General features: G+C 34.1%; 1 protein-coding gene across 1 annotated transcript in view; it reads left to right on the top strand.

Annotated features, from left to right (window-relative positions):
* The window catches only part of LOC144450227 (histone-lysine N-methyltransferase EHMT2-like), a 148,885-nt gene that overhangs the window by 21,656 nt on the left and 101,672 nt on the right, over positions 1 to 25,557 (top strand). Inside the window, exons 3-5 of the mRNA XM_078140819.1 lie at positions 2,295 to 2,393; positions 15,061 to 15,159; positions 21,434 to 21,523. Coding sequence (XP_077996945.1) covers positions 2,295 to 2,393; positions 15,061 to 15,159; positions 21,434 to 21,523 — 288 coding nt within the window. The remainder of the gene's footprint in view (positions 1 to 2,294; positions 2,394 to 15,060; positions 15,160 to 21,433; positions 21,524 to 25,557) is intronic.

Genomic DNA, 25,557 nt, shown 5'->3' with positions numbered 1-25,557 from the left:
CATTTATGATCACTAAAAGGTACTTCACCGTCGTTGTTCATTTTATTGTCAATTTCGCCTGGTAAAATGTGAGTTCTAAGCATATTTGTTCTAGCGAGGTGGATTTTTGACTGAGCTGAAGTCAATTTATTGCATTTTTTCCAGGATATGAAAATTATAATAGTACTCATAGTACTTGATCAGTCTCAACCCTTGTGGGTTATTTCCATATGTGACCATTTCGGGGGGGTGGGGGTGGGGTGTTTGTTCGTTGGTTTGTTGTCGTTTACTCATGTATGTATCTACTCATTTGTCGTTTTATTTTGTTTATTTGTTTACCTGTTTGTTTGTTTGTTTGTTTGTTTGTTTACTTGTTTTGGTTATTTGTTTGTTTACTTGTTTATTTGTTTGTTTGTGTGTTTGTTTTTACTTGTTTGTGTTTTGTTTATTTGTTTGTTTGATTACTTGTTTGTTTATATTTGTAAACAAAACTAACTGAGCCTGAGCTCCCTGTGGACAGACAGACACACAGACAGACAGACAGATAGACACAAACACACTGTTCAACCTTATTTGGTACACTAGTCACATACCCATACTGTACTGTAATTTCAATAATTAATTGGTGATTTATTAAAACTAATTCAAGGCTATCAAATGCAATCATAGATAATCCTGTCTACAGTTTACATTTCAATAAATACGCAATAATTCAATTTGTAAAAAATAATACATTCATTGGCTGGTTAGTTTTAATAATTAATGAAAGTGTCTGATATAAACAAAGTATGTATTGTTCCACCTAATGTATGATATCATTCATGTACTAAAAATAATATGGTATTTGTATCCAGAATAAATACCCTACCACTCCCTCAAGTTAAAATTAATAACCCCCCCCCCCCCCCCCCCCTCCCCCAAGTTAAGATTAATAACCCCTTCTGATCACAGGCTAATCAAATACCTATGAAATATTAAAACATTTTATTTGAACTAAAATTACATGGACGGTCACTTAGTGAAGTTAGACAGTCAGCTGTTTACTATATATGTATAGACAAAACATGTAAAGTTGTGTACGAAACATACAACTGATAAGGTCAAAGGTCAAATGAGATAATAGGTCAAAGGTCAAATAGACATGCATACTGGCTTTTTGTTAGTTATTATACACAGAATAATTTTTCTATTCCCTTGGGAAGTGATGAAAAGTATAGGTGACCTGTAAAATTGGTCGCTGGCCCCCAAACAGGTATTGATAGTTTGTAAAGCCATCTACTAGCCATTCAGGAGAACATGTTGGCACTGTCTTGTATTCATCATAGTATCTATGCAGGGGGTTGTCAACCTATGTAACCTATATACAGCAGGGTATGAATTAAGATGAGTGATGTGAGACATGGCAGGAATGGTTGGTTGGTTGGTTGGTCAGGTGGAAAACATCATAAGACATACGGTTGCTATAATTGACATACACTCGCCAACGAATATATTGCCATGGTAAAATATATGGAAAACTCTGCCAGTTTTGTGACATTTCCCCATTTTTGTTACCATGGTTTCCAGACAGTCAAGTAATGTAGCGAAAAGATAACCAAATCTCTATGCAGCAAATGTGCATAAACAAGATGGGGGACATCTGGTAAAATTTACATAGAGTTGCATACTAGTATTGTGTACATAAATTTTTATGGAAACCCCAGTAATTGAGGTCTTAATATAGTAAAATTTCATAGAGTTGCATATCGCTAGTATCATGTGCATTCATTTTGCTGGAAAATAGGGGCCTTAATCGAGTAAAGTTATGATATCTTGAAATAAATAATGGAACCCCCAATAAAATGCCTGGGTATATATCAGTAGTTCTTTAGAAAAACACTTCTTGAGGTGTAGTTTATCATGTCATTCTGTTACTACTACTACTACTACTGGATATTAATTTTTGTTTCATTTCACTCTCACTGTCTCAGTCTCACCCAGATAGATTTGTAATATATGCATTGTGTAGTACAGGATGTACATGAGGATGAGGCCAAATAAAAATAATTGTTTGGTTCCGGTTACCCCCGCCCCCCCCCACCCACCCACCCAGGTATTTTATCAAAATAAATACTTTTACAGTACAAATTACATGTAATAAATACAAATAACGTCAAATTTTAAATACATAGTTTTTTCTATGTGAACATCAACCAAACTATATAATAATAATGAGACTTGGGAAACATTTCAAGTAATTTTACACATATTATTGATATAATACATTGCAATATTATAACAGGAGGATTAATACATAATGTGTCTTTTAATTATAGCTCAACATGACAAGTCTACATTATGGAGCTGAGAAAGGGCATTTGGATATCTGTAAATTGCTGCTGAAAGCTGGGGCCCAAGTAAATGCTGCTAATGACGTAAGTTGATTTTAGATGAACTAATATCTTATTTATCTACTCTGTGACATATACACACATCCCAATGTGAGGTCAATTGATTTTTTCAGAGAATATTTTTACAATAATTTAACTTGATCAGGTAAGTACCGGCATATTTTCATAAAAAAATCAGCTCCCCTTACAAAAAGATTTTATAGATATTTTGTAGAAAACTATAGAAATTCTATAGAGTTATATTTTGACATGTTTTTGTAACAGACTAGAGATGTGATTAGCCTAGGGGATTACCCTTGTTTATTCAAAGTTAATTTACAACTATATTCAAGCAATATGAACAGACATAAAAGAAAGTTCAGAAACACACAACTCACAACCATTGCATTGGTGGCTCACTTCTACTAGGTCTGTTTGTGTGTTTGGATGATACTTCTTTTCAATAAAGCTTACAATTTGATATTAAGGCTGCTTTCACAAAAACTTGTTGGGGGATATTTTAGGGGTGGGGACAGGGATTAATAGACAAATGAATAAATATTCTAAAGATGTATGCAAATGTACCTAGCAACAGCTTTTGTGAACAATGGTTTCACAGATTAATATTTTAGAGATCAACATCAAATTAGGGTGCATGATATTTTAGGGGGATGGGAGATATATACAACCACACAATCTTTTGAAAGGATAGCAGAAATATACACTCAACTTGGTCTCTCATGTAATTTCTGCAATGCTGCCAAATATTTCACACTCTGTCAGTATGGTCATGATATCATCCCAAAACGTGGCCAAGGGATGATATTCTGACCTACCTCTGAATAAAGAAGTATACAAAACAGCATTTTGTATAATTTTATTTTGTTGTATAAAACAGTTTACAGTATGAAACAATTAAATAACCACTTTGCAATTTGTGATGTCAATATTTTACATACAGCCGAAGGTGCCATCCTTATATGCAGTCCCGTGAAGGGGGGCTATTAGAGTGGATTCCATCCGTCCGGCAGTCTGTACATGTATTCATCCCTCCCTTCATCCGTCTGTCTGTCCATCAATCCTATTGACCGTGCATCTGTAATATGTTATTTCTCAGAGATGACATGTCCAATTTCTTTCAAACCTGCCAAAAATATGACAGGTCATATGGTACATACACACATCACTTTATTTGCAACATATGCAAATTTGATTGAATGGCAACCATATTAGTAGTTTAAAATCAATATTTATGACATAACTAAAAACTATCATACATAGAGACTCCATTCAAGTGTCTACCCCTTTTATTATCAGGTACAAGCTTTCTTTTAAGATATTGACCTTTCACCTTGATAACCTTCAAGGTCAATTATCAAAATTCAGCCATTTATTGCCTATTACACAACTATCACTTTGTCATATTTATTTGTTGCCAGTTTCTTTTAAATCATGTCCATCATTAATATAGCAGAAGACAAATATACACAAGGATAATTTTTATAGTGCTCATATAACTTTTTAATGAATGGTGGCCATATTTTGAGTAATAAATCAATATATTAAGTTGCATAACATAAAAACTTCAATACAAAGAACATCCATTCAAGTGTGTAAGCCCATATAATCACTTGCAAGTTCTGTTGAAAGAAAGTGACCTTTGACCCTGACCTGTTAGTTGAATTATCAAAATCAAACTGTGTTTTGCATAGAGTCTGTAGCATGTATGTTTAAAAATAATGTAATGTAGAACAAGAGAAGCAGAGAAATGAAGTGTGCATGCATTACTTTTGGTGTTTATGTAACTTTTAATGAATATACATGGACAATCATGATTTACTGCAAAAGTCAAAAGCTTTAATATGTGGAGACTTCATTCAACTTTAAGAGTTTATCCCTACATTACAATGTAGTTGGTGTAAACTTACTTTTCAGATCTCGACTTTTGACCATGAATTTTAATTTCCCATTCAATTACCAAAATCCAGTCATTTCCTTTATGTGACTGACACACTCTTTAGTATCACTTTGTTGTCACTAATTTGTTTTAAACCATTTCTTCATTCAATCACAGAGGTAAATATTTGTTGCAACTAATTCCTTTTAAAACAATATGTCTCCATTCAGTGTCATAGGGGAGGGGGTACCTAATCAGTAATACATATTAACCAATACCTAAACTGTATCTATTACATATTACACGATTGTTTCTCGCTTTACAATTATTACCCCTAGCATGGATCTATAGCAGCACAACGGCCCTTTATACTTCATCAACTCCCTGGGGAGCACACAATCCATTACAGCCTTTATAAGTGCATAGGTTTAAAGCATTCAAACTGCAACCTCTATCCTACCAGGTCCCCAATTATACAACTGGGTTGACTGAAGCACATGCACGGTTCAAAACTTGCCCAAGGACTTTAGCCACTCAGAAACAAACGGCAGCGATGGGGCTCGATACTGCAGCCTGCAGATTCAAAGCCAGCCACTTCTGTAAGACCCAATTCTCTCCTCACAACTGACAATTCATTTACTATATGCCATACAGTTGTCAGCAGCAAACATGAGGGGAACTAACTGTACATTTGCTTTAGGTATATCCTGATTTCAAAAAGTGTTGTGAGGGACATATGTTGATGACACATCATTAATAACATGTAGAGGTAGTGAGTGAGGATACACAATTTACACTTGTTTTGTGGACAACTTTTAGAATTGTGAACTGAATGTCATCAGTTATATGTTCTGACAAAGACATTCGTCAAAATTGTACAATGTCTTAAGTTACAATAGAAACCAGTTAACCTAAAACAGAACAATGTGTGGTTCAACACAAAATCTTACTATGCTACAAATTTATCATCTAGGATGTCAACATTTATACTAGAATTACTACATTTCATCATCTACAATGTAGAGAACCAAAATGTTATCAACATTGCTACATGTTTTTTTGCATAGGTTACCAATGTCTTAGATTGTCAACATACATGGAGTAACAATATATACTTAGTTGGTGATGATCTGCTTAAATACTGGTATCTCATAGAAAGAAATGTACCACAAGTAGTAATGTTGGTAGGATTTTTGCTGTGACTGGCCGTAAAATGTAGCAATATGAATAATATTTTTGTCAAGACAGAATGCTGTGTTTCAGGACAACTGGATTCCATTGTATATAGTTTTAAAAAATCAAAATTGATTTAAATAAACATTATGGAGTCAAACGCACTGATGAAACAAGTTAAATTATGAAGCCTTCATTAATTGAAAGGGGGGTTATGACCAGTGGAATTAGGAGGAGGAATGGGGGGGGGGGGGGGGGGGTCAACCTTTACAAATCAGTTCTTGGAGAAGGGTCATATTTTAGAAAATGGGATAGGGGAGGGTCACATTTTACTTTGACTAACTATGTTGTGAAGTTTAGCATTATTTTGTGATTTTGGCATCCTATCACTCCACATCATATGCAAACTACTTGTGAAATAACCTGTAGGTTGGCATTTAGTGACCACTCAAAAATTAAATTAATATTATTTTGATTGTAGACACTGTACTTTACATTGTTATAAGCTATGGTTATGAAATGATCAAAACAAGTTGACTTTTACTATATCATCCGTGTAACCATGGTAATGAACAGTCCAGTGTTGCCATAAATTAATGGCTTAGGTGTTGGGTTTGGTATCATAATATCACACCATGTCATCAAATCACTGCTGACATTGACAACCATACGGCATATAGTAAATGAATTGTCAGTTGTGAGGAGAGGAGTGGGTCTTACAGAAGTAAAATGGGAACAGTTTGGTATATAGAAATCTATAGTTATAGATACCAATGTAGGTTTGTACAAAATTCAAGATAGATACATTACTACTGAGGGGGTAAAAATTAATGTTTTACAGTATAGATATATATAGTTATATACAGTTATATACCAATCTAGGTTTGAATGTTAAGAATGTTCATAAAGTATTAGAATTCAACCACAGTCACCATGGTTATAACAATATATTGATTCTATAAGTCAAAAAAGAGGCAATACAGAGAACTCATAATAAAGATTTTTTGAAAGACTGATTACCTTGATATTTGATGGGACATTACATAGAGCATGTAGATGGAAAATTGTTCAAAAGAAAATGATTGCATCAGAGATGTGTGGTTTGGGTCAAAATCTATAATACCAAAACTACTGAGCAGATTAACCTGTAATATGTATATTTCTCTAGGGATAAATTGTTAATTACGGACTGCGAGGGCCCCACCCTTTTTGGCGGTAGTTTAGTAGCAATTTTGGTGTTTTGGTGCTCAGCCATTTGTTTCTGTTCAGTTTTTAGGTCTGGTGGGAATGTACTTAGGAGTGTTTAGATTTAGAAGTACTGATGATATGCTGATTTTATCAGTGATATGCAAATTAGAGCATAAAAATGTGTCTTTTGTGGGTGGAGCAGGGGAGTCTGCTATCACAAATATCATAACCTCCCTAAACTGAATGATTGGCACATAGTTATATGGTGTGTTACAATAAAACTCAATGATTCCTGTGTGCAATTATTTCTGATAAACAAGGGTTAGCTGAGTTCAAAGACTGTTTGTTTTACACATATCAATACTATAATATTAGTAATACTACAAGTGGCAATGCAATTGACAAGTTATTTTTATATATTTTTCTATCAAGGTTATATTCTAGATTTTTTGCGTAATGATTTCAAAACCTCACCCCTACATATTATCAGCAAACAGAACAGCACAAGTTTGTATTTTTGCCATTTACACAGCTTTTCTAGTCCATTCACAGGGAAAACGTAGCCTCAGATTGTTATCCACATTTGCTAATCATGTTGTCATAATTAAAATTTGAATACATGCTAAGATATAGATATTCTTAGAAGCCAAAAGATCAATGTCAGTTTAATGAACAACCTTTAATTCAATAAGTTTAACTTTGGTTAACTTCAAAAAACAATCTTTTTCCCCAAATAATGATGAAACAATTTTGTATGTTCCTACAATCTCAACATGACTTCTATGCGACTTGTCTTTAATTTCAAATATTTTCAGAAATTACAAAACTTAACATCAGACCAAAGTTTTTCACTGCTAGTCACAATCGTTTATGACATCCCATATCAAGTGTATAAATGCACCAGTTACATTTATTTTAATTAGCATCCCAGTGAGGTATCTCTAAATGCAATCAGTCTGTAAATAGTGTTGTCAGTGTGAAGTAAAAAGTTCAATTGTCATGAAACACCAGTTATTAAACACATATGTAATAAGACAAGGATATCTCACTTACAGTTATTGATAATTACAGTTGGGACAATCTCATTACACTGTTAGCTGTGACAACATTGTTTACAAATGGACTACAGTTGGAAGGTCCACATGCTAACATTACAATTAAAGTGGTGTTATTTTACACTGGATATGGATGATATTAATAATTAGATCCCATTGTATATAGTATTAAAAAGCAAAACTAATTGAAAGGAAAATTGTGGAGTCAAACCCAGTGATAGTCTGGATGCCAAACTATGGTTTCTAACCCTAACCACAGTCTGGTCAAAGTCCCTTAATCAGCACACATTCCTGTGCTCCCTCATACAGCATTCATCTAAATATGATTATGTTGTTGCATCCCCACATGATTTAGTTTAAACATACCTGTGGTGGAGTCCTGGTTGGACATTGGATTTTGTAAAAACAGCTGTACCAAATTAATATTTAATGAGCAGTGATGACACCCCTTTATTACTAGTGGTATGTGCTGTTCATGTTTTACTCACAATGAGGTTGAGCCATAATTAACACCTTTCATCAGAGCTTTGACTATACTGCGAGTGAAGGTATAAATCATAACGATACTGTATAGGAACTAGACTAAACCACTGATGAAACAAGTTAAATTAGAACAGTCCAATATGGTATATTCAACCTGTTGTGTTCTTAGGGTGTAGGTATTAGTATTATCTGTCAATACAGGGATACGATATCTTTCATGTAGTCCTAGTCAACGCTTTTAGATCACACTCTGTCAGAGACAAACCTTTCAACAATTGTGTCTGTTGTGATTTATTATTATAGTCCTTTTTATTAAGTCTTTCATCCAAAGTTTTGGTTAATTTAACAAACACCTACAGGTAGATTCTCCATCGTGATTAATACACATTGATGATACTGACACCACATGTCTTGCCATCTCCTTTTGACATCCTATCTGAGCCAACCTCTTCCCAACAATTTATGTCTTCCTTTGAATTCAATACTTCTCTACCAATTGAAATAAAGAGAATGATTAATCAAAATTTAAAACAATCTGCTCAAGTGCTAAAGAACACTCATTAGATCTTTTAGCACAACTGAACTGATAAGGTTCAATAGTGCTATAGGCATCACTATTTAAATGTGTGTGTGTGTGTGTGTGTGTGTGTGTGTGTGTGTGTTTGTGTGTGTGTGTGTGTGCGTGTGTGTGTAAACAACTTAAAGTCAAAAATCGCTGGACTGATTGCCATGATATTTGGTGGGTATATTACCTTGGGTGTCTAGTTTGGAAATTGATCAAGTCAAAATGATCACATCACCACAGTGACTGTGATTTGGGTAAAAAATTTTGGTCAATAAACTTAAACTCACAAACTACTAGGCAGATATGTCTAAATATTGGAGGGAACATTCTTATAGGTGTTTAGATTAAGAATTGTTCACAACATGATGATTCCATCAGTAATATGCAAATTAGGGCTAAAATGTATCTTTTTGGTCAACAGTCTTTAAATCCAAAACATCTTTATACGAATATTGGATTTTAAAATAATTGCCAGATATTATATATTATCCTAATTTTCAGGATAGATCTGATAGATTAGTTTTGTTTTATATAAAATAATGTATATAGATAATAAAACACAGGCTAAACCAATGCATAAATCACAGGATTAACAAAATATCAGGATTAACAAAATATCAGGAGTAACATGAAACAATTTCAAAAAAAAGCTTTGAATTACAACCATGACTCATTTGAAATTATTTCTTTAAATGTATTGTAAGTGTTTCATAAGATAAAGATTCTGTTTTGATGTTACAAACTTTTGTTGGTAAGTATCGGGAATGAAATATACACTGAGCTTTAATATACACTGAGCTTGAGTCAAATATAGGATCCTGACTGCAATCTTCATAACCAATCAAGTTACATCAAATTAGTTAATCTCAAGTTCAAAAAATCTTTACTAAAGGGTAGACCATTTGATATCCTGGGGGGGGGGGGGCTTGGAAGATTGGTGGAGTCATTTTTTTTCACCTGCTTGCCTGTGAATTATTTTTTTTTCTCCTTCGCCTATACTGGCAACTTTTATTTTTCTTTCCTTCTTTGAGATATCCGAATTTTTTTTTGACGCCTATGTTGAACTCCTATTTTTGTTGCCACAATTTTCTGTTTGGTTTTCGCACAGGGTAATAAAGAGAGTAAAAAGATGCTGGTCTATCACACACAGATTATATTTAGAAAACTACATATTTCAATACATGTTTGATTTTCAATTAAATATAAACATCATTGACAGTTTTTATGCCATGGTATGATGACACACAGAAAATGCAATTCGGAAACTTGATTAGTGAACTCAGACAATAATTTACAAGCTTTACAAGACAGTTCTAACATGTAAAAAGCAACTACATAAGGTTGAAACATTTTTAAAATAAAGTTTTCATAGCATCTTGACAGTAAGAGGTGGAGGAAAGAACTTTGATTTGAGAATGGGACATGTCTACCTCTTATGGGGGTCCTAGGGGGTCTCCCTCCAGAGGCCTTTGAAGTTTTTTTTACCAATTTTGGTGAATATTATTGTTGGTTTAACGAATGAGTGGCCTCCGGGGTGAGATAGTCCAAGGGGTTTCACCCCTGGCAGATCTGGAGTTTTTTGTTTCTATTTAGGTAATTTTTAGGTTATTCATAGCCTCTGAGATATATATTGCCAAGCATCGAAAAGCTAAAGTAAATATAACCTTTTTAAATAAGTTTTCCATGTTATAAAAATGGGCCTGTAACATTGGTATAGGGGCATTGATATTGCATATATAGTAAAGTCACTGATATGATAGAGAACTTTAGGAGGTCATACCTAGTGTACAATAGAAACTTGAATTTGGTTATTTTGTAGTGTCGATACATGTAGTGTCCGAAATAGGAATTATATTCATCCCTTCTGACAAATTCATACTGAAGAGACTAGAACAATTTAGATTAAGTTCTTTTATAAACTATCTAATAGTATGAAGATTACCAATTACAAAACCTTCAAGTTCACTTTTGCCCCAAAGTGCAAGATAAGTGAAGCACTGATTGTGAAACAGCCAAACATTTACATGACATGTTCTGTAACTAGTGTGGTAGCTAGGTAAAACATGTATTTGTATAATTTATGTAGGTTATGTTTGAACCCTTACATGAAGTAATATTTAAAAAAAATCTGAAAGAAAGTGAGACAAGAACAAATATATATATGTACCACAGACCAATGAAACTGACTGGTCCCTGATATGTGTTTGAAAATGTTTGTCATGATTTGACAAGTGTCCGTGTTGGAGAGGTACTAGCAGGTTGAACTGTACACTTGAACTTGTGCATCATTTCCCTGCCAAGACATTTTTTCTAGTAGCAGCAGTGTTGCAGCCAGCTTTTTCTCAGAGTGGGACATTGTGTCCCGAGACTTTCATTTTTCTGGGTCATCTTATTTTTTTTGTGGGACATCACAAAATTTATCATTACACCAAATGTACTAGTCTATAACAAACTCAATAAAACACTCATATATAACACAATTACAGGTAAGTTTAATCCTGCACCAATCTTGTTTCAGTGTTTACATGCAAATGTGAAAACTGATTAGAGTGGAGTCATATTTTCTATAACTACAGCTGACTAACTGTTGTTCATTGTTACTGTCAATCATTGTCAATGTACTGTTCAAGACTTGATGAGTTCATGAACTCATGATGGTTACTTTGATAATTGTATCACTGACTTTTGATAAACATATCTCTCTCCAACGTGATGTCTGTTTAATTGTTAAAACAATTGCTGACTGATTATCTTTGTAAATTATCCACAGTAAAGCATAGACCATACACAAAAAGTCACTATTTTTTTCTCTATGTGTCTTTGTTTTGCTGTTTTCCATTCTTTAAGAGCCTCCTTGAATGGGAACATGTCAATCAGTGGTCCCTCAGCTGAGATCAGTGATAAGACATTCAGTCTATCAGGTTCAAGTCTATTTTGAATGTTTGTTTTGATCTTATTCTGAATGGAAAACCCGCGTTCACAATTTGCTGTTTGGATAGGTAATATAAGAGTTATTTTAGCAAGCTTTACCAAGTTCAGAAACTGGTCTTTATGATAAATATACATCAGTTTCCACAATGTAGCCATCTTATCGCGTGGGTATAACTTTGACAACACAAGTTCTTTGGCGGTTGCCCATTCACGCATTACACACGCTGGATCCACTGTGCCATCTACAACTGTATCATCGCCGCGTATTGTAGCTTCCCCGAAGTGGTTTACTAATACTCCGATTTCTTGGTTTCCATATTCAGTAAGTTCATCTTTGGACAAAAATGATAGCGGCCGCATGGCTAGAACAGCGAATGCATTTATTAACTCGGTTGATTGTTGAGGAAATCTCTCACTTAGGCTGCTTTCACAAAAACTTGTTCAGGGGGGGGGGGGGGACTTGAAAATATATGGATAGTGTGTGTGTGTGTGTGGGTGGGGGGGGGGGTACCTGAAAAAAATGTTATGGGTTGTAGGGGTACCTGAAAATAAATTGACATCATGACTTTTCAGACATGGGAAAATAAGGTTTTAAAATGTTGGTCTTCCCTTTTCAACAACAACAACAACAACAACAACAACAACAACAACAACAACAACAACAGCAGCAGCTACAAACAGCAGTTGCTCACAAGTTAGTAAAATGAAAAACAAAAACAGTCAAATTTTAAATTTTCTTTTAAGAAACTGTTAATGTAATGATAAATTGAAATGGGCGAATTGAGTGGTACAGATTGTTTTTTGTCTGAAAATATCAGTGTCTTTCATGTACACTACTATCTACTGAAATTTGGTTCATTTAATGTGTGAAATTACCTTTACACTGTACTGAAAATATTCTTTGTGACATGACTGTGTTTTGGTTTGTGGTTATCACAATGATATGTAACTTTTCCATGTAAATTCTTACTAGTATTAAATGACAGACAAATATGACAGACAACATTTTACATTTGCAGCTCTTGGAAGTTAAAAAAAAAAAAAGAGTTGGAAAATGTTCATCTCAGCCTGCCATCAAAATGTAAAAGATGCACCTGCACTAAAACATACTTGACAAGTATCAAAAACGTCTGTGCAAGGTATTTTTTCATCCTATAGATATGACTATAATTTTCAACATAAACTTTTAATAACACATTCTAAATATTTCCTAAAATTAGCATATTGGCAACATCTGCTACATTTGAAACAGAAGACAATATCTCACAAGCTGAGTTAACAGAGAAAAAGTAAAATAAGTTTTTTGCACATACTTTTCAACTTTGCATGAATATACTATTACTTGTAAATATAAAGATAAATTAAACTTTGACATAACTCTCAATATAAAGTTACCCTAAAGATATATGGCAGGAATGAGGTAGTGAACTGAAACAATATGAGCAAATACTCCAATATAGTCTCAATAAACATTTTCATAAAGTAGTGTTTGCACAAACTGTGGAATTTTTTTAGAATGCTTAAAACATATCTCTGTTAAAAACATATCTGAAGCAGCACATAATAATAATAATAATAATAATACACAAACATACTCATTTAAAAAATTAACAAATAAATTATCTTTTCATGTCAATATTGCACTAGGCATTGTCAGTCATAAATCATCATCAACATCATTCAAATCATCATCATCCAAATCGTCATCTTCTTCCTCCTCTTCTAAAACATTACAAAGGAAAGACTGATATTCCACTTGATCTACTTGATTTATGTTTGAAAGGGTTCTCCATCTTCTCCTTTTTCTTCTTCATCATCACCACCACCATCATCATCATCATCATCATCATCATCATCATCATCATCATCATCTTACAAGAGTTATTCAAAGTGTAATTTATTTACAAGTATATGTTTTTTGGAACGGCAATGCACTGGTTAACATAACATCATTTTGTTTTAACTGGTGTTTGTGTATATATATATATACACAGTATACAAATTGATTATATATATAAAATGGACAAAGTTGGGATTAAGTGTATTATGTACAGTTTTGTACTTGGTATGGAATGTTAACGCACAGGAAGAGTATTCCAAAAAAAAATTTATTCGGGTAGGGGGTACTTGAAATATTTGGTGCTTTGGTGGGGGGGGGGGGGTACTTGAAAAATTTCGGAATATGGCAGGAGGGTACTTGAAAAAAAAATTAGGGTTTTACAAAAAATCTCCCCCCCCCCCTAACAAGTTTTTGTGAAAGCAGCCTTAGGTTTTCTAGGATGTTCTGAATAAAGTCACGCCTAAAGTTAGCGAAGTATTTTACCACATTAGGTGTTGTTTTAATGTCATGATCACAAACGACATACTTGTCAGTTTCCTTCATTTTCTCAAGATCAGAGAGAAATTTTCCGTTATCTGTAACTAATCCTTCTAACTGCATAGTCGTAATTTGTAGTGAGGCTTGTACGATCGTTATATCAATGTCTGATGCTTGAAATACTATACTGAGGTGAGTAAGGACAGGAATTACATCCATGAGTAGGTGTGTTGTAGCAATGAATTCATACTGATACGCATAGTCTTTGCCAAACCTTTTGCGGTAGGTAATTTCTCAGCTTGTGCTTCGAAATATGTAACGAGCGATCCATACGTGTGATATATAGTTTCAAGGGCAGAGTAGAAGGAGAACCACCGTACTTCATGAACTTCTTTGTATTTCAGACAGGGATCGTTGAGGATAACTTGTATTGATTTCACTGTTTCAGTGCGTATGGCTAATCTTGAAAAGTGATAGTATATATCAGTGAGACTTTGCTGGTATTTCCTCAGATACGGCACTTTCTCGGCGGCCTGACTTGTACATAGCACCAAATGGTGTGCTATGCAATGTATACCAAGTAGGAATGGATTTATCATCTCAGTCGTACACAAACTGTCGATATTGTTTTTTTACTGAACTGAATTGAACTAAACTAAACTAAACTAAACTAAAATAATAAATACATGCTATGATGCATAGAAGTTAATAGACAGTATCCAAATATCCCTAGCAACCATGATCACGCCCTTAGAAACAGCCAAACGGTCGAAAAACGTATGCAAATATGCCTAGCAACAAGACCCCGCCCATGGCAACAGCCAAATGATCATTGATGTTGTAATGATAACAGGGATTAATAGGCAATTGAATAAACATTCAAAAATATATGCAAATATCCCTAGCAACCATGACCACGCCCATAGTAACAGCCAAAAAGTGGTGTATTTCACACTGATAACAAGAGGGATTAATAGACAAATGAATAAACATTCAAAAAATGTATTATTTGTTTACACAATAAGATTACAATCGTAATTATTGATATGATACATTATTATAACAGAAAGAGTAATATGTATTGAATTATCCTTTAATTATAGCGCAAGAGGACAAGTCTACATTGTGCCGCTATCAGTGGACATTTTGATATCTGTAAATTGTTGCTGGAAGCTGGTGCCAAAATAGATGCAGTTGGAGAAGTAGGTTGAGTTTTGATTAGCTAATATCTTTTTTATCGATTATATGATGTGTACATGTCAACCATTCCAATGTGTTATCATTTAATGTGTTTGACTATAACTTTTTTATTTGATAAGGTAAATACTCACATGTTTTCATAGGATGACCACCTTGCCATAGCGCTAAATCCGATGAGTATATTGTTAATGGTCTATGATAGTATCACAATGGTATTGTTAATGGTCTATGATAGTATCACAATGGTATTGTTAATGGCCTATGATAGTATCACAATGGTATTGTTAATGGTCTATGATAGTATCACAATGGTATTGTTAATGGCCTATGATAGTATCACAATGGTATTGTTAATGGCCTATGATAGTATCACAATGGTATTGTTAATGTTAGGACTATCTTAATTAAAAAGACAATTCATTTATTGCAATCACCTTCAGGGTCAATTATCAAAGTCAAGACAAGTCCTGCCTATCATATACACATTTAGGTATTTACATATTGCCAATTTCTTTTTTACAAGTAATCTTGAAGAAAAGAACTATACACAAGCATTATTTTTGGAGCTCATATCACTTTGTCTACCCCATATTATCCAATGCAAACTATCTTTTAGTCTTCGTTGAAGACACAACCCTCAGAAACTACAATGTGTCTGTGATAGACAAATTGGCTTGATTTAATGCTTGACCCTCAAGGTCAAAGGTCAAGGTCTCAAATTTGTTCATTCTTACACTTTGTGAATTGGCCCAGTATACATACATAGTGTATTGAGGTTTATACTATTACGGATACTGGTAGTATCCAGTAGAATTCTTCACAATACATAATGGAGACTACCAGAATCCATGTACAATAAAGGCAGTGTATTCCAATAGAGATGGAACATCAGAATACAGTTATAGAAGCTAGCCTAAATAATTCCAGTGCAGTTTCCACCAGAATTCAACGTGGAATATTTACACTACTGGATACTGTGTTCCAGTACAGGATATGGATACAGTTTGTGTGGTATCCACTCAAATAGGGCTGGATACAAGTAGAATTCATAATGCTGGAGACTGCATGATGGAAGTGATCTCTGTATGATTTCAAATGTTGGTGTGGGTGGGAGGGGGGGGGGGTAAGCTGATGATGTTTGTTTTTTTAGCACAACTGAACTAGGTTTAGTAGTGCTATAGGCATCGAGAAATGTGTGTGTGTGTGTGTGAACAACTTAAAGTCAAAAGCTATGAGGATGTATGTTTTTTTTAGCACAACTGAACTGATAAGGTTCAGTAGTGCTATAGGCATCACTAAGTGTCTGTCTGTCAGTCTGTCTGTCTATGTGGATGTGTGTGGATGTGTGTGGATGTGTGTGAACAACTTAAAGTCCAAATCCACTCGGTGTATTTACTTGAGTGTATAGTTGGGAAATTGTTCAGATGAGAATGATCTTACCACCGGTGTATGATTTGGATAAAAAAACTACTGGGCAGATCGGTGTGAAATTTGATGGGAACATTCTTAAGGGTGTTTAAATTAAGAAGTGTTCACGACATGATGATCCAATCAGTGATATGCAAGTTAGGGGTAAAAATCAATACCTATACTGTATCCATGTGTATAAATATTTTCAAAATCTGTACAGTTGTGGTACAACGCCATTGGCACAACATTTTTCAAATATCAATCGACGGCATTGTAAATCTTTGACGAAATCTAATTTAGGTTTTTACTATAGTTTGTTAATTCCACTTATTTCCACTATAAAAGGAATATACAAATTAACTACCGAAATACATTCACAACATAGAGCTAAAATGGCTCATTTTAATACAGTAACAGTGTTAACGCAAAGACAAAGATTCCTTTGTCAGTCTGACATCTAACATTTCACTTAATGTATTTCACCTGTGATGGCTTCCTTGAGATCACACTGTGTCTTGTGCTCATGTAATACAGTGATCCCATTAACAATCAAATAATTGATATAGAAAATGCAATGTACCACTGAACTATACAAAGAAACCCAAATGTAGGTACTAAACTACCATGGACACTGGTATGAGGTGAGATTAATGCCAAAACACTTGTCTTAACATTATTTTTAGTTTACATTTTCATTTTATTCTCCCATTTTGTCTCCATTTTTATCTAATTGTGTTCACATTTTTATTTCAACATCTCATTTTGTTTGCATTTTTATCTAATTGTGTTTGCATTTTTATTTCAACCTCTCATTTTGTTTTCATTTTTATCTCATTGTGTTTGCATTTTTATTTCAACCTCTCATTTTGTTTGCATTTTTATCTCATTGTGTTCACATTTTTATTTCAATCTCTCATTTTGTTTGCATTTTTATTTCATTGTGTTTGCATTTTTATTTCAACATCCCATTTTGTTTGCATTTTTATTTCAACCTCTCTTTTTGTTTGCATTTTTATTTCAACATCTCATTTTGTTTGCATTTTTATTTCAACCTCTCTTTTTGTTTGCATTTTCATCTCATTGTGTTTGCATTTTTATTTCAATCTCTCATTTTCTTTGCATTTTTATCTCATTGTGTTCACATTTTTATTTCAATCTCTCATTTTGTTTGCATTTTTATCTCATTGTGTTCACATTTTTATTTCAATCTCTCATTTTGTTTGCATTTTTATCTCATTGTGTTCGCATTTTTATTTCAACATCTCATTTTGTTTGCATTTTTATCTAATTGTGTTTGCATTTTTATTTCAACCTCTCATTTTGTTTTCATTTTTATCTCATTGTGTTTGCATTTTTATTTCAACCTCTCATTTTGTTTGCATTTTTATCTCATTGTGTTCACATTTTTATTTCAATCTCTCATTTTGTTTGCATTTTTATTTCATTGTGTTTGCATTTTTATTTCAACATCCCATTTTGTTTGCATTTTTATTTCAACCTCTCTTTTTGTTTGCATTTTTATTTCAACATCTCATTTTGTTTGCATTTTTATTTCAACCTCTCTTTTTGTTTGCATTTTCATCTCATTGTGTTTGCATTTTTATTTCAATCTCTCATTTTCTTTGCATTTTTATCTCATTGTGTTCACATTTTTATTTCAATCTCTCATTTTGTTTGCATTTTTATCTCATTGTGTTCACATTTTTATTTCAATCTCTCATTTTGTTTGCATTTTTATCTCATTGTGTTCGCATTTTTATTTCAACCTCTCATTTTGTCTGCATTTTTATCTCATTGTGTTCACATTTTTATTCCAACATCTCATTGTGTTTGCATTTTTATTTCAACATCCCATTTTGTTTGCATTTTTATTTCAACCTCTCATTTTGTTTGCATTTTTATTTCAACCTCTCATTTTGTTTGCATTTTTATCTCATTTTGTTTGCATTTTTATCTCATTGTGTTTGCATTTTTATTTCATCCTCTCATTTTGTTTGCATTTTTATCTAATTGTGTTCACATTTTTATTTCAACCTCTCATTTTGTTTGCATTTTTATCTCATTGTGTTTGCATTTTTATTTCAACATCCCATTTTGTTTGCATTTTTATTTCATCCTCTCATTTTGTTCACATTTTTATTTGGTTGTCATTGTGTTCACATTTTTATTATCTATCTCCTTATCATAATTTATGTATCTCCCTAGCCTAGAGTTGGCTTTCCTGTCAGTGTGAAATTCTTAAATTTTACCCGAAATAAATACTTTTGCTATCGTTTTAGTTCGTTGGACAGATTTAGGAAGTTTTTGACACCTGTACTTAAAGGTGACTGGACTCTTTGTTCAGTGTCACGCTTTCGTGAAACGTTCAGTCATCTGTGATAATAAAAGTACTAAGTTAAAAGGCACATGTTTCTGTGGTTGAAAATATCGTCTGGTCATCGTAGAAGTGGGACAGCGGCCACTCCAATACTTCTAGTACAGACAGATTCGCTTCTCTGAACAGTGCCACGATATCTGAGGCATGTCAGGCACTGAATGAGGCCAGCAGCTTGCTTAGACAAGCTCTATCCGGAGGAAGAACGCTGCTCCCCCCTTTGATCACATCACCCACCGTCTCTCAATCACAATCGAGCGTCAGGCATGTTGGGGACTCTCCACGCAATGTCCAATCATGCCAAGCTCTATAGACACCGCCAACCCGTGCCCAGATTATGACTACAGCTACTCCAACATCGGAGACACAAGTGCTACGGAGTGAGTTGGTCGAGTAGGTGTTTTCGTTCTAGGAGTCATCCTCGTCATGGCAGGTCTGTGAGGGCACTGCATCTGCATCCCGCTCATGGAGTCGACCAGCCGGGCGTCCAACTTGGCCACACGTTTGGGTCGCGTTAGGATTGGGTTCCTACTTTGCAGGAAAAGAGGGAATTGGTGAAAGCTGGCCTTGGTGAGAAAAAAATTACACATGCCTGTAAATTTAAATGGCTTGGAGGTGATTGAGTTTTTGAGTGCTGCATATCCCAAAATCGAAAATGCAGATGGTGTAGAAATTTGCCAAACATCTCGAGGTTCAAGAAAAGTTGAGGTTATAAAATGTTCTACAGCTATGTATGAGAGGGGATGGGGCTCCGAACATGGACAAAATTCATCCAGGTTGTATGGTATTTTGGTTAGAGTTAACCAGCCGTGTGGTTGCTATGTACAGGTTGGAACCCTTACAATTTTGGGTTGGTTTGTGTAGGGAAACTTTTAGCGATATGTTCGGTAAGCTTAATAGTTGATCCTTCTAGATGAACATTTTGAAACCAACTATAGGGTCTCTTCATCAGTCGCAGTTTCACTTATCATACTATGGCTATGGCTATTATAGGCATATGGATATATTATGTTGTTTCCATGGACATATTTTGGAGCATTCAGTTCAATCGAACATTCTACCCGATGATTGGGTGTTGTTGAGAACACAGTATTTTCTTCATGTTCTTGGACTAATGATCCAACTTGGGATGACAATCGAAGGGAATCAGTAATTGCTAGCAGTTCATTAGCCCGTGTCAAACCATTTGTACCAGCCATTTTGTGTAAAGGATTGTGGGACAGGCCTTAAAGTATACTTATGCAACATTAAAATAATAATAATGATAATAATAATAATAAAAATGTGAACACAATTAGATAAAAATGCAAACGAAATGAGAGGTTGAAATAAAAATGCAAACACAATGAGATAAAAATGCAAAAAAAATGAGAGATTGAAATAAAAATGTGAACACAATTAGATAAAAATGCAAACAAAATGAGAGGTTGAAATAAAAATGCGAACACAATGAGATAAAAATGCAAATAATGAGATGTTGGAATAAAAATGTGAACAAAATGTGATAAAAATGCAAACAAAATGAGAGGTTGAAATAAAAATGCAAACACTGAGATAAAAATGAAAAAAAATGTGAACACAATTAAATAAAAATGCAAACACAATGAGAGGTTGAAATAAAAATGCAAACACAATGAGATAAAAATGCAAACACAATGAGAGGTAGAATTAAAAATGTGAACACAATGAGATAAAAAAGCAAACACAATGAGATGTTGGAATAAAAATGTGAACAAAATGAGATAAAAATGCAAACAAAATGAGAGGTTGAAATAAAAATGCAAACACAATGAGATAAAAATGCAAACAAAATGAGAGGTTGAATTAAAAATGCAAACACAATGAGATGTTGGAATAAAAATGTGAACAAAATGAGAGATTGAAATAAAAATGTGAACAAAATGAGATAAAAATGCAAACAAAATGAGAGGTTGAAATAAAAATGCAAACACAATGAGATAAAAATGAAAAAAAATGTGAACACAATTAAATAAAAATGCAAACACAATGAGAGGTTGAAATAAAAATGTGAACAAAATGAGATAAAAATGCAAACAAAATAAGAGGTTGAAATAAAAATGCAAACACAATGAGATAAAAATGACATAATAGGTAATTACCTTATGTATTCATATTTACTGTAAGTTATTGACATAATAGGTAATTACCTTATGTATTCATATTTACTGTAAGTTATTGACATAATAGGTAATTACCTTAGGTATTCATATTTACTGTAAGTTATTAACATAATAGGTAATTACCTTATGTATTCATATTTACTGTAAGTTATTGACATAATAGGTAAATTACCTTAGGTATTAATATTTACTGTAAGTTATTGACATACATATTCACTGTCATCTAAAAGGAAATATTGAGATATTATTAACACTGTGTTTACAGGAAGCAACTTTTTGATTTCATTTTGACATAATTTGTAAAAATGGTGTAAATTAGTCTAAACATTACATATGTTTGTTTTATATTAGTTTCTCATTGCTGCTTGGAGTGGAAATATAGAGAAGGTTAAATCCTGCTTGGAGAATGGTTATGGTGTGAATGATACAAATGAATCTTGGGTAAGTCTATCAATTCCCTGCTTTCTACAACATGGTTAACAATGGTCAGAACTTGGTTCACTATGGTCAATTACCATGGTTGACCGTGTTCTGACTTTGGTAGTAACCATGGTTGACCATGCTTGGTAACTGGCACCATGTCATTCACTGTCAAAATTCCATGATGCAAAACCACAGTCAATCATGGTCCACCGTGGTGTATAAGGCACAGCTGAATTTTTGGGGGATCACGGATGAACATGTTTGACCATGGTTAAATATGATGTTGGATTATCTGGTGAAACCTTGGTTAGTCTAAAGCCGGTTAAGACAAGTTTATTTTTTGTGTTACATAGACTTTATGGTTGAAATGAATCCAATTTTGAGCTCCTCATATCTAGATGTATAAACAATAGAATTTGCAATATTCAAAGTCAAAGCGTTAATATTTTTTCATTAAGTGAGCACATGTTTGGCCTATTAGTTGATATGGAAGGGCATGGCCAGGATATTTTCATCATAATTACACTTAAATGACTATCAAACAACTAACAATACAAATAATAAATAGCACCAGCCAAGTGTTGGTGTCAAGGGTCAAGGGTCAATTTTTATTTATATGTTGACAAACAGCAAATGTGGTCAATTCTGAAAATCCCCTACATTGACACAGTGAACCAACACTATGTACAAGTTGCAGTTTTACTTGTCCACGTCATAATTAAGATAAGACCAATGCAAAGGATTTTGTGACCTTAAGCTTAGTGTCATTGTTAGCAATTGTATAAAGTTCAAAGGCATTGGATCGCCAGTCACCTTGATGCTTGATAAGAATTGATGGTATCCCTAAATGTAAAAGTGGCTCCACTTCTATGGAAAGAATGACCTGAGTACTGTGATGACTTGTATCCACAACTAATTAGTACCACTTTTAATGATTTAGTGAAATTTGTGTGGGTTAGTGTTAACTGAGGGTTTTGAAATCACTATTTTGAGTAACCATATGAGAACAAATGGTCGGTTGTTTTGATTGAAGGGCAAAGATGGAGTATGTGTTTAATGGATGCAATTGGACAAAGAAAAGAATTAGGAATAGCATGTAATGACAATTGCAATACACGTTGTCTGTACTGAATCATCTTGGTATGTCTTATGCTTAAGATAGCATAGTCTGTATATAATTAGATGTCCGACCTGTGGAAATATTTAACATCTGCTGGTAGTTAGGCCATTTGTTGTAACAGTGTAGACTTTCTTGTGAATGTGAAGATGGCTACTAGGCAGACTGACTAGAAGGTTGCATTGAACGGAATGATTAAATCCCACTGTGTATGAATGTCTAATAAAATTGTGGGTGTTATAGGGAGTTTTTGTTTTAGTGGTGATCCATTACCACGTGAGATGCCGCGTTTCACAATATCAAGGAGTCAGTTGTCTTCCAGTGGGTTGGGTAAACCAGCCTCGGTGTGTAGTAATCTGATAATATTAAAGTATCCTGGTGTACCAGTTTGCTTTAAGGTAGGAACACTGCATAATGGCACACATTAAGTTGACTGCATGGCACTGGCTGGATACCAAAGTACAAATAAAAACACAGGTAAGCTGTTCATTGTGAACTGTAAGTGCACTTTGTTGTCTCTGCATATGCTAGTCTTTTATATGTAGGTACTTCTGTAACCAGGCTTTGTAGTTGGTGTTGTACAGGTCCTGTAGTAAGTTTGTTTTACCAGAAATACTGTGTTACAAAAGTCGTTTAATTTGTTTTGATTTAGAGATAAGGTTCGTGTAACTGAGTTGATTTGAATTCATAGGAAAGTGAGTGGTTGTCGCAGTTTCAGTTTAACAACTTTATTCCAATTTAGACTGTGATTGTGTTGTGTCCTTTCCTGTGACAGCCAGTTGTGTTTTGGAAATCAAAACACATTTCCTTGCCAGTAGGGTTGAAAGAGCGTGATTTTATCGTAGGTTTAGTTTTTTGTGGGAGAGGTGGTCATAGAGTGACAGGTAGAGGTCAACCGTTCTCTATGGCAAGGTTGCCAAAGCCTGGTTCTTCCTATATTTTAAGTCCTAAAACATGATAACAGATTTGGTGATGTATGATTAGGCATAGTCACCAATATTAATTATATGCTCGAGGTAGCTTAATTAAGATTACATCCTGTGATAGACCATGTTTGATAAGCGTTCTCAGTATAAGGACGTTTGCAGAAATCCATTGGGGGAGTGTAACCTGATCTGGCTTTGTTGTTGTTTTGTAGACGAACGCACCACAAGTTTAGTTTGGCCATCATTTATGACTTCTGTTTCATAACAGACATCAAATGATCCCTTTTTTGATGATATAAAGTCTTGTATTAGTAGTAGCTTTTTCTCACCTTTCACATTACTTGCACTAGAGGTTTTGTTTATACTGCTGTCTACCAGTTCGTCTTTCAGGGCGTTGTTACCCAGTGATGCAAGGAGTTCGTCCAGTGCTTTATGCTGCATTGGCAACTTCAAATTAACCTCTGACTGAATGGTTTCCTTGTCTGTTCTGGTAGATAATGTAGGTCTGATGTTCAGTTATTCTGTCTCGTGTTGGGTATCGCTTGGGCCTGTCTTAGTAAGATCCATTGTCCCACTGTTAAATGTAGTAGGTCTAAATCACTATGTATTCTAATAAATACTAAATGTGTTTTTTTTTTAGATCAAATATTTTTATGTTTTTGTTGTTAAATAAGACACTAAAATGATGAAATGAGTGAGTGGGATATTATGCACACACAACGGTATTGCAGTGCTCTTATGGGCAAATGATAACAATCAGATGAAAATCAGTGACTGTGAAACACCCCGAAATTACAACTCTTTATAAAATATATCAGTTTCTTGATTTTATCATTTTTAGAACTGATAAGGTTCAGTTGTGCTAGAGGCATGACAAAGTGTCTGTCTGTCTGTCTGTCTGTCTGTCTGTCTGTCTGTCTGTCTGTCTGTCTGTCTGTCTGTCTGTCTGTCTGTCTGTCTGTCTGTCTGTCTGTCTGTCTGTCTGTCTGTCTGTCTGTCTGTATGTCTGTATGTATGTATGTATGTATGTATGTCTGTCTGTCTGTCTGTCTGTCTGTCTGTCTGTCTGTCTGTCTGTATGTATGTCTGTCTGTCTGTCTGTTTGTGTGGGTGTGTGTGTGTGTGTGTGTGTGTGTGTATGTGTGTGTAAAAACTTAAAGTAAAAAAAACTGCTGGACCAATTGCTTTGATATTTGGTGGTCATGTTACTTCTGGTGTCTAGTTGGGACATAAGGGTGTGCATTTTGGGTCAAACAATATGATTTTTGGTCAAACAACTTAGACTCCAAAACTACTGGACAGTTTATACCTGAAATTTTGGTGGGAATGTATGCAGGGGTAAGTAACTTAAGATATGCTCAATGCATAATAATTACATCAGTAATATGAAATATAGGGCTAAAAATGTGTCTTTTTGATCAAAAATCTTTCATTCCAATACTACTGAGCAGATTGGGCTGAAATTTAATGGGGATGCATCTGGAAGTGTATATAGATGAATAATTATTGAAAATATAATGATCTCAACAGTAATATGCAAATTAGATGCAATAAAGGTGAATTTTGGTCAGAATTTTACATCTCAAGAAGTACTCGATCAATGACTGAAATTTGGTTACATGTTTCAATAATTGTTATTATGCAGACTTTCTTCCAAATAGTTTGATACAATTGGCCTTAGCAACTATGACCACGCCCTTAGCAACAACCAAATGCCAGAAGAGTTTGGTCCAATTACATCATGTGGTAGGCAAGTCAGTAAACATTCAAAAAAAATGTATGCAATTATCAGTAGCAACCATGACCATGCCCATAGCAACTGCCAAATGATCACGTGTATTGCAAAAATAACTAATGAATTAATACACAAATGAACAAACATTTAAAAAATGTATGTAAATGTGCCTAGCAACAAGCCCATGCCCATAGTAACAACTAAATGATCACGGATATTGCAAGGTAACATCAGGGATTCACAGACAAATGAATAAACATTTAAGAAATGGATG

The sequence above is a fragment of the Glandiceps talaboti genome, chromosome 19 (genome assembly GCF_964340395.1).
Source record: "Glandiceps talaboti chromosome 19, keGlaTala1.1, whole genome shotgun sequence".
Classification (NCBI taxonomy): Eukaryota; Metazoa; Hemichordata; class Enteropneusta; family Spengelidae; genus Glandiceps; species Glandiceps talaboti.
This window is presented reverse-complemented; position numbering and strand designations above follow the sequence as displayed.